The sequence below is a fragment of the Oncorhynchus keta genome, chromosome 10 (genome assembly GCF_023373465.1).
Source record: "Oncorhynchus keta strain PuntledgeMale-10-30-2019 chromosome 10, Oket_V2, whole genome shotgun sequence".
In the NCBI taxonomy this organism is placed as follows: Eukaryota; Metazoa; Chordata; class Actinopteri; order Salmoniformes; family Salmonidae; genus Oncorhynchus; species Oncorhynchus keta.
Window position 1 is genome coordinate 231,938 of NC_068430.1, and position 18,000 is coordinate 249,937.

An 18,000-nucleotide genomic window follows, 5' to 3' on the forward strand; every position below is an offset into this window, starting at 1 on the left:
TCTTAGTAAGGAACTCCCCTCACCTGGTTGTCTGGGTCTTAGTAAGGAACTTCCCTCACCTGGTTGTCTCAGTAAGGAACTCCCCTCACCTGGTTGTCTGGGTCTCAGTAAGGAACTCCCCACACCTGGTTGTCTAGGTCACTAATTAAGTAAGGAACTCCCCTCACCTGGTTGTCTAGGTCTCAGTAAGGAACTCCCCTCACCTGGTTGTCTAGGTCTCAGTAAGTAACTCCCCTCACCTGGTTGTCTATGTCGCAGTAAGTAACTCCCCTCACCTGGTTGTCTGGGTCTTAGTAAGGAACTCCCCTCACCTGGTTGTCTCAGTAAGGAACTCCCCTCACCTGGTTGTCTGGGTCTCAGGTAGGAACTCCCCACACCTGGTTGTCTAGGTCACTAATTAGTAAGGAACTCTCCTCACCTGGTTGTCTGGGTCTCAGTAATGAACTCTCCTCACCTGGTTGTCTGGGTCTCAGTAAGGAACTCCCCACACCTGGTTGTCTAGGTCACTAATTAGTAAGGAACTCCCCTCGCCTGGTTGTCTAGGTCTTAATTGAAAGGAAAAACCCGCAAACACTTGGCCCTCTGAGGAATGAGTTTGATACCCCTGAAGTACACATATACTGTAGATGGCTGCATCCCAAATGGCACCCTATTCCCTATAAAGTGCTTTTGACTAGGGCCCTATGCCATTTGGGATCCATACGATATAAGAATGACTGGGACAGTCAAATGAATTGTTCTTCTTTTGGCTCTGTACTCAAAGTTTGGATTTGAAGGGATTTTCATCCATATTGGGTGAACCGTTTATTTGTAATAATGTTTTATGTCATTTTGGAGTCACTTTTATTGTGGATAAGAATAGAATATGTTTCTAAACACCTTAATGTATCTGAGGACACTGTATATCATGTCTTCTATTTGAGGACACTGCATATCACGTCCGCTATCTGAGGGCTCTGTATATCATGTCTACTATCTGAGGGCACTGCACATCATGTCATGTATATCACTATCTGAGGCAGTGGGAAGGCTCACCTTGGCAATCTCTTCCATAGTGGTTCTTACAGCAGCTCATGACCCAGGCTTGACTCTTACACATCCTCTTACAGCCCATCCTTTGGCCCATGTGGTGCCTCGTCATAGAGGGATGGAGGCTGTAGAAGAAGAGGATGAAGAAAAATAATACTCCCTAACTGAAGTCATGGTTATGCATCACTGCAGAGTCTCCCTATCTGAGGCGGTGGTCAAACATCACTATGGAGTCTCCCTATCTGAGGCGGTGGTCAAACATCACTATGGAGTCTCCCTATCTGAGGCGGTGGTCAAACACCACTATGGAGTCTCCCTATCTGAGGCGGTGGTCAAACATCACTAAGGAGTCTCCCTATCTGAGGCGGTGGTCAAACATCACTATGGAGTCTCCCTATCTGAGGCGGTGGTCAAACATCACTATGGAGTCTCCCTATCTGAGGCGGTGGTCAAACATCACTGTGGAGTCTCCCTATCTGAGGCGGTGGTCAAACATCACTATGGAGTCTCCCTATCTGAGGCGGTGGTCAAACATCACTATGGAGTCTCCCTATCTGAGATGGTGGTCAAACATCACTGTGGAGTCTCCCTATCTGAGGCGGTGGTCAAACATCCCTGTGGAGTCTCCCTACCTGACGTCGTGGTCAGACATCACTGTGGAGTCTCCCTATCTGAGGCGGTGGTCAAACATCACTATGGAGTCTCCCTATCTGAGATGGTGGTCAAACATCCCTGTGGAGTCTCCCTACCTGACGTCGTGGTCAGACATCACTGTGGAGTCTCCCGTCCTGAAGTCGTGGTCAGACATCACTGTGGATACTCCCCACCTGAAGTCATGGTTATCGATTACTGTGCAGTCTCCCTACCTGAAGTCATGGTTATTTATGAACACTTGAACATCTTGGCCATGTTCTGTTATAATCTCCACCCGGCACAGCCAGAAGAGGACTGGCCACCCCACATATGCTCTCTCTAATTCTCTCTTTCTTTCTCTCTCTCGGAGGACCTGAGCCCTAGGACCATGCCCCAGGACTACCTGACATGATGACTCCTTGCTGTCCCCAGTCCACCTGACTGTGCTGCTGCTCCAGTTTCAACTGTTCTGCCTTATTATTATTCGACCATGCTGGTCATTTATGAACATTTGAACATCTTGGCCATGTTCTGTTATAATCTCCACCCGGCACAGCCAGAAGAGGACTGGCCACCCCACATAGCCTGGTTCCTCTCTAGGTTTCTTCCTAGGTTTTGGCCTTTCTAGGGAGTTTTTCCTAGCCACCGTGCTTCTAGACCTGCATTGCTTGCTGTTTGGGGTTTTAGGCTGGGTTTCTGTACAGCACTTTTGAGATATCAGCTGATGTACGAAGGGCTATATAAATACATTTGATTTGATTTGATGTATGCATCACTGTGGAGTCTCCCGACCTGAAGTGGTGGTCAAACATCCCTGTGGAGTCTCCCTCCCTGAAGTAGTGGTTAAACGTCACTGTGGAGTCTCCCTCCCTGAAGTAGTGGTTAAACATCCCTGTGGAGTCTCCCTACCTGAAGTAGTGGTTACACATCACTGTGGAGTCTCCCTACCTGAAGTAGTGGTTAAACATCCCTGTGGAGTCTCCCTCCCTGAAGTAGTGGTTAAACATCCCTGTGGAGTCTCCCTACCTGAAGTAGTGGTCAAACATCCCTGTGGAGTCTCCCTCCCTGAAGTCATGGTTAAACGTCACTGTGGAGTCTCCCTACCTGACTTTGTAGTCAAACATCCCTGTGGAGTCTCCCTCCCTGAAGTCATGGTTAAACATCCCTGTGGAGTCTCCCTACCTGACGTCATGGTCAAACATCCCTGTGGAGTCTCCCTCCCTGAAGTAGTGGTTAAACATCACTGTGGAGTCTCCCTCCCTGAAGTAGTGGTTAAACATCCCTGTGGAGTCTCCCTACCTGACGTCATGGTCAAACATCCCTGTGGAGTCTCCCTCCCTGAAGTAGTGGTTAAACATCCCTGTGGAGTCTCCCTACCTGACGTCATGGTCAAACATCCCTGTGGAGTCTCCCTCCCTGAAGTAGTGGTTAAACATCCCTGTGGAGTCTCCCTCCCTGAAGTAGTGGTTAAACATCACTGTGGAGTCTCCCTCCCTGAAGTCATGGTCAAACATCCCTGTGGAGTCTCCCTCCCTGAAGTCATGGTTAAACGTCACTGTGGAGTCTCCCTACCTGACTTTGTAGTCAAACATCCCTGTGGAGTCTCCCTCCCTGAAGTAGTGGTTAAACATCCCTGTGGAGTCTCCCAACCTGACGTCGTGGTCAAACATCCCTGTGGAGTCTCCCTCCCTGAAGTCGTGGTTACACATCCCTGTGGAGTCTCCCTACCTGACTTTGTAGTCAAACATCCCTGTGGAGTCTCCCTCCCTGAAGTCATGGTTAAACGTCACTGTGGAGTCTCCCAACCTGACGTCATGGTCAAACATCCCTGTGGAGTCTCCCTCCCTGAAGTCGTGGTTACACATCACTGTGGAGTCTCCCTACCTGATGTCATTGTTGTGCATCACTGTGGAGTCTCCCTACCTGAAGTCGTGGTTATACATCAAACTGTGTTGTCGAGGGTAGAGCATAGAGTAGGGGTTGATGAAGCTGCAGAACTCAGTCTTGCCCTGTGAAAGGCAGGAAATTGTCTTATGGTTTGCGTGTGTGTGTGTGCGTGTGTGTGCGTGTGTGTGTGTGTGTGTGTGTGTGTGTGTGTGTGTGTATGTGTGTGTGTGTGTGTGTGTGTGTGTGCGTGCGTGCGTGTGTGTGTGTGTGCGTGCGTGCGTGCGTGTGCGTGTGTGTGTGTGTGTGTGTGTGTGTGTGTGAGCTCACCGTATCTTCAGTTCCGTGGGGACAGGGTCGGGGACCCAAGCAGCTACCACATCGACTCTAACAACACACATACAATACGTTTTGTAGTGATTTCCATGCTGTTGATGTAAAGAATATCTGTTGGTCCATGGCGACTCGACTGGAACGAACTGCAAAAATGTCTGAAGCTGGAGACTCATATCTCCCTCATTAGCTTTAAGCACCAGCTGTCAGAGCAGCTCACAGATCACTGCACCTGTACATAGCCCATCTGTAAATAGCCCTTCCAACTACCTCAACCCCATACTGTATTTATTTATTTATTTTGCTCCTTTGCACCCCAGTATCTCTACTTGCTCATTCATCTTCTGCCGATCTACCATTCCAGTGTTTAATTACTATATTGTAATTACTTCGCCACTATGGCCTATTTATTGCCTTAATTAACTCTCTTATCTTACCTCATTTGCACACACTGTATATATACTTGTTTTCTACTGCATTTTTGACTGTATGTTTGTTAACTCCATGTGTAACTATGTGTTGTTGTATGTGTCGACCTGCTTTGCTTTATCTTGGCCAGGTCGCAGTTGTAAATGAGAACTTGTTCTCAACTAGCCTACCTGGCTAAATAAAGGTGAAATAAAAGTTTTAAAAACAGACGCTGCACTTGACACATTTATGAAATTGCTCATTCCATTTAATAATAAGTATGCACCCATTAAGAAAATGGCTGGAGAAACTGTTAAATCCCTGTGGATTGATGAGGAATTGAAAAATGGTATGGTTGAGAGGGATGAGTCAAAAGGAATGGCAAACAAGCTTGCTGCACAACCGATTGGCAAACATAAATTGAAAAATCATGTGACTAAACTGAATAAAAAGAAGAAAAACGACACAATTAAACAAAGATAAATTACATAAAGAATGAAAGTAAAAAGCTTTCAAGCACCTTCAATAACATTTTGGGCAACAAGGCAAACTCATCTCCATCGTTCATTGAATCAAATGGCTCATTCATCACAAAACCCGCTGATAGTTTCATTGGCAAGATAAACAAACTTAGGGATGACATGCCAGCAACAAACACTGACACTACACATCCAGGTATATCTGACCAAATTATGAAAGACAAGCATTGTAATTTTGAAGTCCGTGTGGAAGAGAAGAGGTGAAAAATTATTGTTGTCTATCAGCAAACCACTGAGGTCTAACAAAATGGATAGAAAATTAGCCTACTAGAGCGTGTGCCCTCAGGCCTGGAGGGAAGCTAAAGTCATTCCGCTACGCAAGAATAGTAAATCCCCCTTTACTGGCTCAAATAGCAGACCAATCAGCTTGTTACCAACCATTCGTAAACTTCAACCCTTAGTGTTTGACCAGATACAATGCTATTTCACAGTAAAAAAACAGACATTCAGCATTGAGTATAGGGAAGGACATTCAACAAACACAGCACAAATGACTTATGATTGTCTGAGAGAAATTGATAATAAAAATATTGTGGGGGCTGATTTGTTAGACTTCCGTGCAGCTTTTGACATTATCGATCATAGTTTGCTGCTGGAAAAACACATGTGTTATGGCTTTACACCCCCTGCTATATTGTGGATAAAGAGTTACCTGTCTAACAGAACACAGGGGGTGTTCTACTTTTTATGGCTGCAGGGGCAGTATTGAGTAGCTTGGCTGAAAATGTGCCCATTGTAAACGGCCAGCTCCTCAGTCTCAGTTGCTAATATATGCATATTATTATTAGTATTGGATGGAAAACACTCTGAAGTTTCTAAAACTGTTTCAATTATGTCTGTGAGTATAACAGAACTCATATTGCAGGCAAAAACCTAAGAAATTCCACTTCCTGTTTGGATTTTTTCTGGGAGTGGCAGATTTTCAACCAAGCTCTCATTGAAATTACAGCGAGATATGGATGAGTTTTCACTTCCTACGCCTTCCACTAGATGTCAACAGTCAATAGAACTTTGTCTGATGACTCTAATGTGACGGGGGGTCGAATGACACAGGAAATAGTCACCACTGCCACGAGTTGACCATGCTTTCACTATGCGCATTCACAGGGGAAGGACCTGCATTCCACCGGTCATCTGAAGTCATTCTAATTCTCCGGTTGGAATGTTATTCAAGATATATGTAAACAACATTCTAAAGACTGATTCAGTTCATCATTTGACATGTTTCCACTGTTACGGAACTTTTGGACATTTCGTCACGTTATAGTGGACGCGCTTTGTGACTTTGGAATTGTTTACCAAACGCGCTAATCAAAGTAGCTAATTGGACATAAATAACGGACATTTTCGATTAAATCAAGCATTTATTGTGGACCTGGGATTCCTAGGACTGCATTCTGATGAAGTTCATCAAAGGTAAGGAAACATTTATCATGTATTTTCTGGTTTCTGTTGACTCCAATATGGTGGCTAACATGGCTACTGTTCTGAGCTCCGTCTCAGATTATTGCATGGGTTGCTTTTTCCGTAAACTTTAAAAAAAAATCTGACACAGCGGTTGCATTAAGGAGAGGTATATCTATAATTCCATGTGTATAACTTGTATTATCATCTACATTTATGATTAGTATTTCTGTTGAAATGATGTGGCTATGCAAAATCACTTGATGTTTTTGGAACTAGTGAATCTAATATGCCAATGTAAACTCATTTTTTAAAAATATAAATATGAACTTTATCAAACAAAACATGCATGTGTTGTGTAACATGAAGTCCTATGGGTGTCATCTGATGAAGATAATTCAAGGTTAGTGATTAATTTTATCTTTATTTCTGCTTTTATTGAATGCTATATTTCGCTGGAAAATGGCTGTGCTTATTGTGGTTTGGTGGAGACCTAACATAATCGTTTGTAGTGTTTTCGCTGAAAAGCCTATTTGAAATCGGACACTTTGGTGGGATTAACAACAAGATTACTTTTAAAATGGTATAAGACACATGCATGTTTTAGGAATTGTAATTATGAGATTTCTGTGGTTTGAATTTGGCGCCCTCTATTTTCACTGGTAGTTGTACCAGTTGTACAATCATATCGATCCCGTTAGCGGGATTGCAGGCATAACAAGTCAACAGCACTATCAACAAGGCGGGTCCTACAGGCCCTAGTTTTGTGGCACATGGACTACTGTTCAGTTGTGTGGTCAAGTGCCACAAATAGGGCCACGGCTGGCCCTTGGATGTACACAGAGAGCTAACATCAATAATATGCATGTCAAACTCTCCTGGCTCAAAGTGGAGGAGAAATTGACTTCATCACTACTTGTATTTGTGATAACATACATGATAACATACGCACTATACACACACGTACACATGGATTTTGTGTAGTAGATATGTGGTAGTGGAGTATGGGCCTGATGGAACACACTTAATATGTTGTTAAATCTTTTGGAAATGTATTGTAATGTATTATCATTATAATATTTTTTTAACCTTTATTTAACCAGGTAGGCCAGTTGAGAACACCTTTATTTAACCAGGTAGGCCAGTTGAGAACACCTTTATTTAACCAGGTAGGCTAGTTGAGAACACCTTTATTTAACCAGGTAGGCTAGTTGAGAACACCTTTATTTAACCAGGTAGTCTAGTTGAGAACACCTTTATTTAACCAGGTAGGCTAGTTGAGAACACCTTTATTTAACCAGGTAGGCTAGTTGAGAACACCTTTATTTAACCAGGTAGGCTAGTTGAGAACACCTTTATTTAACCAGGTAGGCTAGTTGAGAACACCTTTATTTAACCAGGTAGGCTAGTTGAGAACACCTTTATTTAACCAGGTAGGCTAGTTGAGAACACCTTTATTTAACCAGGTAGGCTAGTTGAGAACACCTTTATTTAACCAGGTAGGCTAGTTGAGAACACCTTTATTTAACCAGGTAGGCTAGTTGAGAACACCTTTATTTAACCAGGTAGGCTAGTTGAGAACACCTTTATTTAACCAGGTAGGCTAGTTGAGAACACCTTTATTTAACCAGGTAGGTTAGTTGAGAACACCTTTATTTAACCAGGTAGGCTAGTTGAGAACACCTTTATTTAACCAGGTAGGCCAGTTGAGAACACCTTTATTTAACCAGGTAGGCCAGTTGAGAACACCTTTATTTAACCAGGTAGGCCAGTTGAGAACACCTTTATTTAACCAGGTAGGCCAGTTGAGAACACCTTTATTTAACCAGGTAGGCCAGTTGAGAACACCTTTATTTAACCAGGTAGGCCAGTTGAGAACAAGTTCTCATTTACAACTGCGACCTGGACCAAGATAAAGCAAAGCAGTGCGACAAAAACAACAACACAGAGTTACACATGGAATAAACAAACATACAATCAATAACACAATACAAAATATATGTACAGTGTGTGCAAATGTAGTAAGATTAGGGAGGTAAAGCAATAAATAGGCCATAGAGGTGAAATAATTACAATTTAGCATTAACACTGGAGCGATAGAAGTGCAGATGATGATGTGCAGGTAGAGATACTGGGGTGCAAAAGAGCAAAAAATAAAATAAACAATATGAGGTAGATGGGTGGGCTATTTAAAGATGGGCTGTGTACAGGTGCAGTGATCGGTAATCTGCTCTGACAGCTGTTGCTTAACGTTAGTGAGGGAGATATAAGTCTCCAGCTTCAGTGATTCTTGCAATTCGTTCCAGTCTTTGGCAGCAGAGAATTGGAAGGAAAGGCGGCCAAAGCAGGTGTTGGCTTTGGGGATGACCAGTGAAATATACTTGCTTTAGAGTGTGCTACGGATGTGTGTTGCTATGGTGACCAGTGGGCTGAGATAAGGCGGGGCTTTACGTATCAAAGACTTGTAGATGACCTGGAGCCACTGGGTTTGTCAACGAATATGTAGCGAGGGCCAGCCAACGAGAGCATACAGGTCGTAGTGGTGGGTAGTATATGGGGCTTTGGTGACAAAACAATGATACTGTGATAGACTACATCCAATTTGCTGAGTAGAGTGTTGGAGACACAGTAGGATCAGTAGGATAGTCAGCTTTACGAGTGTATTTTTCGCAGCATGAGTGAAAGAGGCTTTGCTGTGAAATAGGAAGCCAATTCTAGATTTAATTTTGGATTGGAGATGCTTAATGTGAGTCTGGAAGGAGAGTTTACTGTCTAACCAGACACCTAGATATTTCCAGGATACCCGGGCCAGGTTGATTAGAAAGGCCTGCTTGCAAAAGTGTTTTAGGGAGCGATTGACAGTGATGAGGGGTGGTCGTTTGACCGCGGACCTATTACGTAAGCAGGCAATGAGGCAGTGATCGCTAGGATCCTGGTTGAAGACAGCAGATGTGTATTTAGAGGGCAAGTTGGTCAGAATGATATCTATGAATGTGCCCATGTTTACGGATTTAGGGCTGTACCTGCTAGGCTCCTTGATAATTTGTGTGAGATTGAGTGCATCTAGCTTAGATTTTAGGGCGGCGTTAAGCATATCTCAGTTTAGGTCACCTAACAGTACGAACTCTGAAAATAGACGGGGGGCAATCAATTCACATATGGTGTCCAGGGCACAGCTGGGGGCTGAGGGGCGTCTATAACAAGCAGGAACAGTGAGAGACTTATTTATGGAAAGGTGGATTTTTAGAAGTAAAAGTTCGAACTGTTTGGGCACAGACCTGGATAGTATGACAGAACTCTGCAGGCTATCTCTGCAGTAGATTGGGCACAGACCTGGATAGCATGACAGAACTCTGCAGGCTGTCTCTGCAGTAGATTGGGCACAGACCTGGATAGCATGACAGAACTCTGCAGGCTGTCTCTGCAGTAGATTGGGCACAGACCTGGATAGCATGACAGAACTCTGCAGGCTATCTCTGCAGTAGATTGGGCACAGACCTGGATAGCATGACAGAACTCTGCAGGCTGTCTCTGCAGTAGATTGGGCACAGACCTGGATAGCATGACAGAACTCTGCAGGCTATCTCTGCAGTAGATTGGGCACAGACCTGGATAGCATGACAGAACTCTGCAGGCTGTCTCTGCAGTAGATTGGGCACAGATCTGGATAGCATGACAGAACTCTGCAGGCTGTCTCTGCAGTAGATTGGGCACAGACCTGGATAGCATGACAGAACTCTGCAGGCTATCTCTGCAGTAGATTGGGCACAGACCTGGATAGCATGACAGAACTCTGCAGGCTATCTCTGCAGTAGATTGGGCACAGACCTGGATAGCATGACAGAACTCTGCAGGCTATCTCTGCAGTAGATTGGGAACAGACCTGGATAGCATGACAGAACTCTGCAGGCTGTCTCTGCAGTAGATTGCAATACGCCCCTTCTATTTTGATGGAAAATATTATAGTTAGGGATGTAAATTTCAGAATTTTTGGTGGCCTTCCTAAGCCAGGATTCAGACATGGCTAGGACATCTGGGTTGACGGAGTGTGCGGAAGCAATGACTAAGACAAACTTAGGGAGGAGGCTTCAGATGTTAACATGCATGAAACCAAGGCTTTTATGGTTACAGAAGTCAACAAATGAGAGCACTTGGGGAATAGGAGTGGAACTGGGGGCTACAGGGTCTGGGTTAACCTCTGGGGGAAAGGGTAGCTCAGTTGGTAGAGCATGGCGCTTGTAACGCCAGGGTAGTGGGTTCGATCCCCGGGACCATCCATACGTAGAATGTATGCACACATGACTGTAAGTCGCTTTGGATAAAAGCGTCTGCTAAATGGCATATATTATTATTATATATTATTATTATTATTATTATTATTATTATTATATTATTATTATTATTATTATGGCATATATTATTATTATTATTATTTTTATATTATTATTATTATATATTACATCACCAGAGGAACAGAGGAGGGGTAGGATAAGGGTACTGCTAAATGCTATAAGAACTGTCCCCATTGGGGGTTACTTTACTTTACTAAGTCTTTACTGAAGACTCATCTCTATATATGAAGGTGATATTAAAGTATCTTACGTATATAGTCCTGTCCTCCAGTCCATCGCAGTGTGCACCCAGACCGGGAGGTTCCAGTAGCTGGTCGATGCCGTACGCAACGCCCCCGTTAAACATCATAAAACGATCCAGGACCCTCGCCATGTTGTCATTCACCATCATGTCCCCCTGACAGACACAAACAAACAAACATGACAAAGGTAATAAGATAAACACAGGACAAGATGAGAACTAACCTGGTCCCAGACTCCTAAAGTCAGTTACACCCGTGGCAAGAAAGCACAAACAAATCTAGAACCAGGCTGAGGCTAGATGAAAATGGGAGATTGGGGAGAGAGGCATATAGAAGGCCCAGTAGGCCCAGTAGGCCCAGTAGGCCCAGTAGACCCAGAAGGCCCAGAAGGCCCAGTAGGCCCAGAAGGCCCAGTAGGCCCAGAAGGCCCAGTAATTCTGAGCAGATGGTGTACCATGTATCTTCACTGTCTTTCTTTCATTCTCAGCTATAATTGTGCCTTGGGGATAAATAAGGGGTATTTCCCAAATGGCCCCCTATTCCCTTTATAGTGCACTACTTTAGACCCTATTCCCTATATAGTGCACTACTTTAGACCCTATTCCCTTTAAGCACCTTATACTACCCACTACTGCGACTTGTATGCTCTAGTCGGCTGGCCCTCGCTACATATTCGTCGCCAGACCCACTGGCTCCAGGTCATCTACAAGGCCATGCTAGGCAAAGCTCCGCCTTATCTCAGCTCACTGGTCACGATGGCAACACCCATCCGTAGCACGCGCTCCAGCAGGTGTATCTCATTGATCATCCCTAAAGCCAACACCTCATTCGGCCGTCTTTCGTTCCAGTACTCTGCTGCCTGTGACTGGAACGAATTGCAAAAATCGCTGAAGTTGGAGACTTTTATCTCCCTCACCAACTTCAAACATCAGCTAGCTGAGCAGCTAACCGATCGCTGCAGCTGTACATAATCTATTGGTAAATAGCACACCCATTTTCACCTACCTCATCCCCACAGTTTTTATTTATTTACTTTTCTGCTCTTTTGCACACCAATATCTCTACCTGTACATGATCATCTGATCATTTATCACTCCAGTGTTAATCTGCAATATTGTAATTATTCGCCTACCTCCTCATGCCTTTTTGCACACATTGTATATAGACTCCCCTTTTTTCTCTGTGTTATTGATTTGTTAATTGTTTACTCCATGTGTAACTCTGTGTTGTCTGTTCACACTGCTGTGCTTTATCTTGGCCAGATTGCAGTTGTAAATGAGAACCTGTTCTCAACTAGCCTCCCTGGTTAAATAAAGGTGAAATAAATAAATAAATATTTAAAAAATAGTGCACTACTTTAGACCCTATTCCCTATATAGTGCACTACTTTAGACCCTATTCCCTATATAGTGGACTACTTTAGACCCTATTCCCTTTGGGCTCTGGTCAAAAGCAGTGCCCTATATCGGGAGCGGGGTGTCATGTAAATGAAGTAGCGACTCACAACGACTTTCTTGTTACAGCTAAAGGTGAAGGTTGATCCGTGCATCGTCCGGTAGGTAGTGAACGAAGTCAAGGTCATCTTCTGTAGCGAGATCAACGTCATTATAATCAATACAAGATCACAATCAAAACAACATCAAGAAGTAATCATAACATTTGTGATGCACCCATAGCTTCACCTTGATATTGCGTATGATGTGAGCTTTGATGATGGCTGTGAGTTTGTCCCTGTGGGCAAGACTGTAGAGCCAGTGTTGTCTCTCTTCAGACAGAGAGCTGAGAGCAGCGTCAGACGGCCACAACATGGTCAGGGGCTGGTGGATGGAGTTCTCGACCAGGTTCAGCATGTTGGCATCCTAAAAATAATAACAACAACATGGTCAGGGGCATGAAGCCCTGTTCCTCTCTCTCTCCAATCTGGTCTCAGATGTATTAGTGCAGGCGTGAAAACGACCAATAGGATCCATTTTCCACCACAATGCTAGGTGTAGTTTACTGTGTTCAGCCAATCAGGTGGACCCTAACAAAGAGTGTAAAGCCCTGGTCCATTTGTACAATGTGAGAAGTAATCCTTCTCACCCCCCTTTAAGATTTAGATGCACTATTGTAAAGTGACTGTTCTCCTGGATGTCATAAGGTGAATGCACCAATTTGTAAGTCGCTCTGTCTAAGTCTGCTAAATGACTTAAATGTAAATGTAAATGTAAATGATTGGCTGAATGCCATATGCTACTTCAATGGGAGAAAATGTGAAATTTTGACTTTGTGTAAATTGGGATTTGCCCCATAAAAGTATTTGAGATTGAAGTTATTTATGCGGTAGTAAATGTGTATTAGCTTTATACATGAATTAGTAAACCAACGGCCAAAGCACGGACAAACTGAAATGGTCCACCAACACAGACAGCGTGGTGAAGAAGGCGCAACAGCGCCTCTTCAACCTCAGGAGGCTGAAGAAATTTGTCTTGTCACTGAAAGCACTCACAAACTTCTACGGATGCGCAATCGAGAGCATCCTGTCGGGCTGTATCACCGCCTGGTACGGCAACTGCTCCACCCACACAGACAGCGCCTCTTCAACCTCAGGAGGCTGAAGAAATTTGTCTTGTCACTGAAAGCACTCACAAACTTCTACGGATGCGCAATCGAGAGCATCCTGTCGGGCTGTATCACCGCCTGGTACGGCAACTGCTTCGCCCACAACCGTAAGGCTCTCCAGAGGGTAGTGAGGTCTGCACAACGCATCACCGGGGGCAAACTACCTGCCCTCCAGGACACCTACACCACCCGATGTTACAGGAAGGCCATAAAGATCATCAAGGACAACAACCACCCGAGCCACTGCCTGTTCACCCCGCTATCATCCAGAAGGTGAGGTCAGAACAGGTGCATCAAAGCTGGGACCGAGAGACTGAAAAACAGCTTCTATCTCAAGGCCATCAGACTGATAAACAGCTTCTATCTCAAGGCCATCAGACTGTTAAACAGCTTCTATCTCAAGGCCATCAGACTGTTAAACAGCTTCTATCTCAAGGCCACCAGACTGTTAAACAGCTTCTATCTCAAGGCCATCAGACTGATAAACAGCTTCTATCTCAAGGCCATCAGACTGTTAAACAGCTTCTATCTCAAGGCCATCAGACTGTTAAACAGCTTCTATCTCAAGGCCATCAGACTGTTGAACAGCCTCTATCTCAAGGCCATCAGACTGATAAACAGCTTCTATCTCAAGGCCATCAGACTGTTAAACAGCTTCTATCTCAAGGCCATCAGACTGTTGAACAGCTTCTATCTCAAGGCCATCAGACTGTTGAACAGCTTCTATCTCAAGGCCATCAGACTGATAAACAGCTTCTATCTCAAGGCCATCAGACTGTTAAACAGCTTCTATCTCAAGGCCATCAGACTGTTGAACAGCTTCTATCTCAAGGCCATCAGACTGTTGAACAGCTTCTATCTCAAGGCCATCAGACTGTTGAACAGCTTCTATCTCAAGGCCATCAGACTGTTAAACAGCTTCTATCTCAAGGCCATCAGACTGTTAAACAGCTTCTATCTCAAGGCCATCAGACTGATAAACAGCTTCTATCTCAAGGCCATCAGACTGTTAAACAGCTTCTATCTCAAGGCCATCAGACTGTTAAACAGCTTCTATCTCAAGGCCATCAGACTGAAAAACAGTCACCACTAACATTGAGTGGCTGCTGCCAACACACTGACTCAAATCTCTAGCCACTTTAATAATCATTTACATTTACATTTAAGTCATTTAGCAGACGCTCTTATCCAGAGCGACTTAAAAATGAATAATTGGATGTAATAAATGTATCACTAGCCACTTTATATAATGTTTACATATCCTACATTACTCATCTCATATGTATATACTGTACTCTATACCATCTACTGCATCTTGCCTATGCCATTCGGCCATCGCTCATCCATATATTTATATGTACATATTCGTATTCATTCCTTTACACTTGTGTGTACAAGGTAGTTGTTGTGAAATTGTTAGATTACTTGTTACATTTACATTTACATTTAAGTCATTTAGCAGACGCTCTTATCCAGAGCGACTTACAAATTGGTGCATACACCTTATGACATCCAGTGGAACAGCCACTTGTTAGATATTACTGCACGGTCGGAACAAGAAGCATTTAGCTACACTCGCATTAACATCTGCTAACCATGTGCATGTGACCATTAACATCTGCTAACCATGTGCATGTGACCATTAACATCTGCTAACCATGTGTATGTGACCATTAACATCTGCTAACCATGTGCATGTGACCAATAACATCTGCTAACCATGTGCATGTGACCATTAACATCTGCTAACCATGTGTATGTGACCATTAACATCTGCTTACCATGTGTATGTGACCATTAACATCTGCTAACCATGTGTATGTGACCATTAACATCTGCTAACCATGTGCATGTGACCATTAACATCTGCTAACCATGTGTATGTGACCATTAACATCTGCTAACCATGTGTATGTGACCATTAACATCTGCTAACCATGTGCATGTGACCATTAACATCTGCTAACCATGTGTATGTGACCATTAACATCTGCTAACCATGTGTATGTGACCATTAACATCTGCTAACCATGTGTATGTGACCATTAACATCTGCTAACCATGTGTATGTGACCATTAACATCTGCTAACCATGTGTATGTGACCATTAACATCTGCTAACCATGTGTATGTGACCATTAACATCTGCTAACCATGTGCATGTGACCATTAACATCTGCTAACCATGTGCATGTGACCATTAACATCTGCTAACCATGTGCATGTGACCATTAACATCTGCTAACCATGTGCATGTGACCATTAACATCTGCTAACCATGTGCATGTGACCATTAACATCTGATAACCATGTGCATGTGACCATTAACATCTGATAACCATGTGACCATTAACATCTGCTAACCATGTGACCATTAACATCTGCTAACCATGTGCATGTGACCATTAACATCTGCTAACCATGTGTATGTGACCATTAACATCTGCTAACCATGTGTATGTGACCATTAACATCTGCTAACCATGTGTATGTGACCATTAACATCTGCTAACCATGTGTATGTGACCATTAACATCTGCTAACCATGTGTATGTGACCATTAACATCTGCTAACCATGTGTATGTGACCATTAACATCTGCTAACCATGTGTATGTGACCATTAACATCTGCTAACCATGTGTATGTGACCATTAACATCTGCTAACCATGTGTATGTGACCATTAACATCTGCTAACCATGTGTATGTGACCATTAACATCTGCTAACCATGTGCATGTGACCATTAACATCTGCTAACCATGTGCATGTGACCATTAACATCTGCTAACCATGTGTATGTGACCATTAACATCTGCTAACCATGTGTATGTGACCATTAACATCTGCTAACCATGTGCATGTGACCATTAACATCTGCTAAACATGTGACCATTAACATCTGCTAACCATGTGACCAATAACATCTGCTAACCATGTGTATGTGACCATTAACATCTGCTAACCATGTGCATGTGACCATTAACATCTGCTAACCATGTGACCATTAACATCTGCTAACCATGTGACCATTAACATCTGCTAACCATGTGCATGTGACCATTAACATCTGCTAACCATGTGACCATTAACATCTGCTAACCATGTGACCATTAACATCTGCTAACCATGTGCATGTGACCATTAACATCTGCTAACCATGTGACCATTAACATCTGCTAACCATGTGACCAATAACATCTGCTAACCATGTGTATGTGACCATTAACATCTGCTAACCATGTGTATGTGACCATTAACATCTGCTAACCATGTGTATGTGACCATTAACATCTGCTAACCATGTGCATGTGACCATTAACATCTGCTAACCATGTGCATGTGACCATTAACATCTGCTAACCATGTGTATGTGACCATTAACATCTACTAACCATGTGTATGTGACCATTAACATCTGCTAACCATGTGACCATTAACATCTGCTAACCATGTGTATGTGACCATTAACATCTGCTAACCATGTGCATGTGACCATTAACATCTGCTAACCATGTGCATGTGACCATTAACATCTGCTAACCATGTGTATGTGACCATTAACATCTACTAACCATGTGTATGTGACCATTAACATCTGCTAACCATGTGACCATTAACATCTGCTAACCATGTGTATGTGACCATTAACATCTGCTAACCATGTGCATGTGACCAATAAAATTAGATTTGTTTACCTGCACCAGTTTGGTGAACTTCATGTATCCATATAGTTCACCTGCTTCAGTGAAATTAAGCTGAAATATAAGAAAACAAATGTGTCACAAGTAGGGAATAACATGGATAACCGTGATAGGTCTATAGATTAACATGGATAACCGTGATAGGTCTATAGATTAACATGGATAACCGTGATAGGTCTATAGATTAACATGGATAACCGTGATAGGTCTATAGATTAACATGGATAACCGTGATATGTCTATAGATTAACATGGATAACCGTGATAGGTCTATAGATTAACATGGATAACCGTGATAGGTCTATAGATTAACATGGATAACCGTGATAGGTCTATAGATTAACATGGATAACCGTGATAGGTCTATAGATTAACATGGATAACAGTGATAGGTCTATAGATTAACATGGATAACAGTGATAGGTCTATAGATTAACATGGATAACCGTGATATGTCTATAGATTAACATGGATAACCGTGATAGGTCTATAGATTTACATGGATAACCGTGATAGGTCTATAGATTAACATGGATAACCGTGATAGGTCCATAGATTAACATGGATAACTGTGATAGGTCTATAGATTAACATGGATAACCGTGATAGGTCTATAGATTAACATGGATAACTGTGATATGTCTATAGATTAACATGGATAACCGTGATAGGTCTATAGATTAACATGGATAACCGTGATAGGTCTATAGATTAACATGGATAACCGTGATAGGTCTATAGATTAACATGGATAACCGTGATAGGTCTATAGATTAACATGGATAACAGTGATAGGTCCATAGATTAACATGGATAACCGTGATAGGTCTATAGATTAACATGGATAACCGTGATAGGTCTATAGATTAAC

At 43.0% G+C, this 18,000-nt stretch overlaps 1 protein-coding gene across 3 annotated transcripts in view; it reads right to left on the reverse strand.

Moving 5' to 3' along the window:
* stab1 (stabilin 1) overlaps positions 1-18,000 on the reverse strand; it is a 224,961-nt gene that overhangs the window by 58,089 nt on the left and 148,872 nt on the right. For 2 of the 3 annotated variants that reach the window (XM_052526150.1, XM_052526149.1), the window contains exons 50-57: positions 17,124-17,183; positions 12,507-12,683; positions 12,329-12,409; positions 10,833-10,979; positions 3,877-3,933; positions 3,586-3,671; positions 1,779-1,856; positions 1,036-1,154 (exon numbers count right to left, since the gene is read on the reverse strand). In XM_052526150.1, coding sequence (XP_052382110.1) covers positions 1,036-1,154; positions 1,779-1,856; positions 3,586-3,671; positions 3,877-3,933; positions 10,833-10,979; positions 12,329-12,409; positions 12,507-12,683; positions 17,124-17,183 — 805 coding nt within the window. The remainder of the gene's footprint in view (positions 1-1,035; positions 1,155-1,778; positions 1,857-3,585; positions 3,672-3,876; positions 3,934-10,832; positions 10,980-12,328; positions 12,410-12,506; positions 12,684-17,123; positions 17,184-18,000) is intronic. The other variant, XM_052526151.1, reaches the window with a different exon arrangement.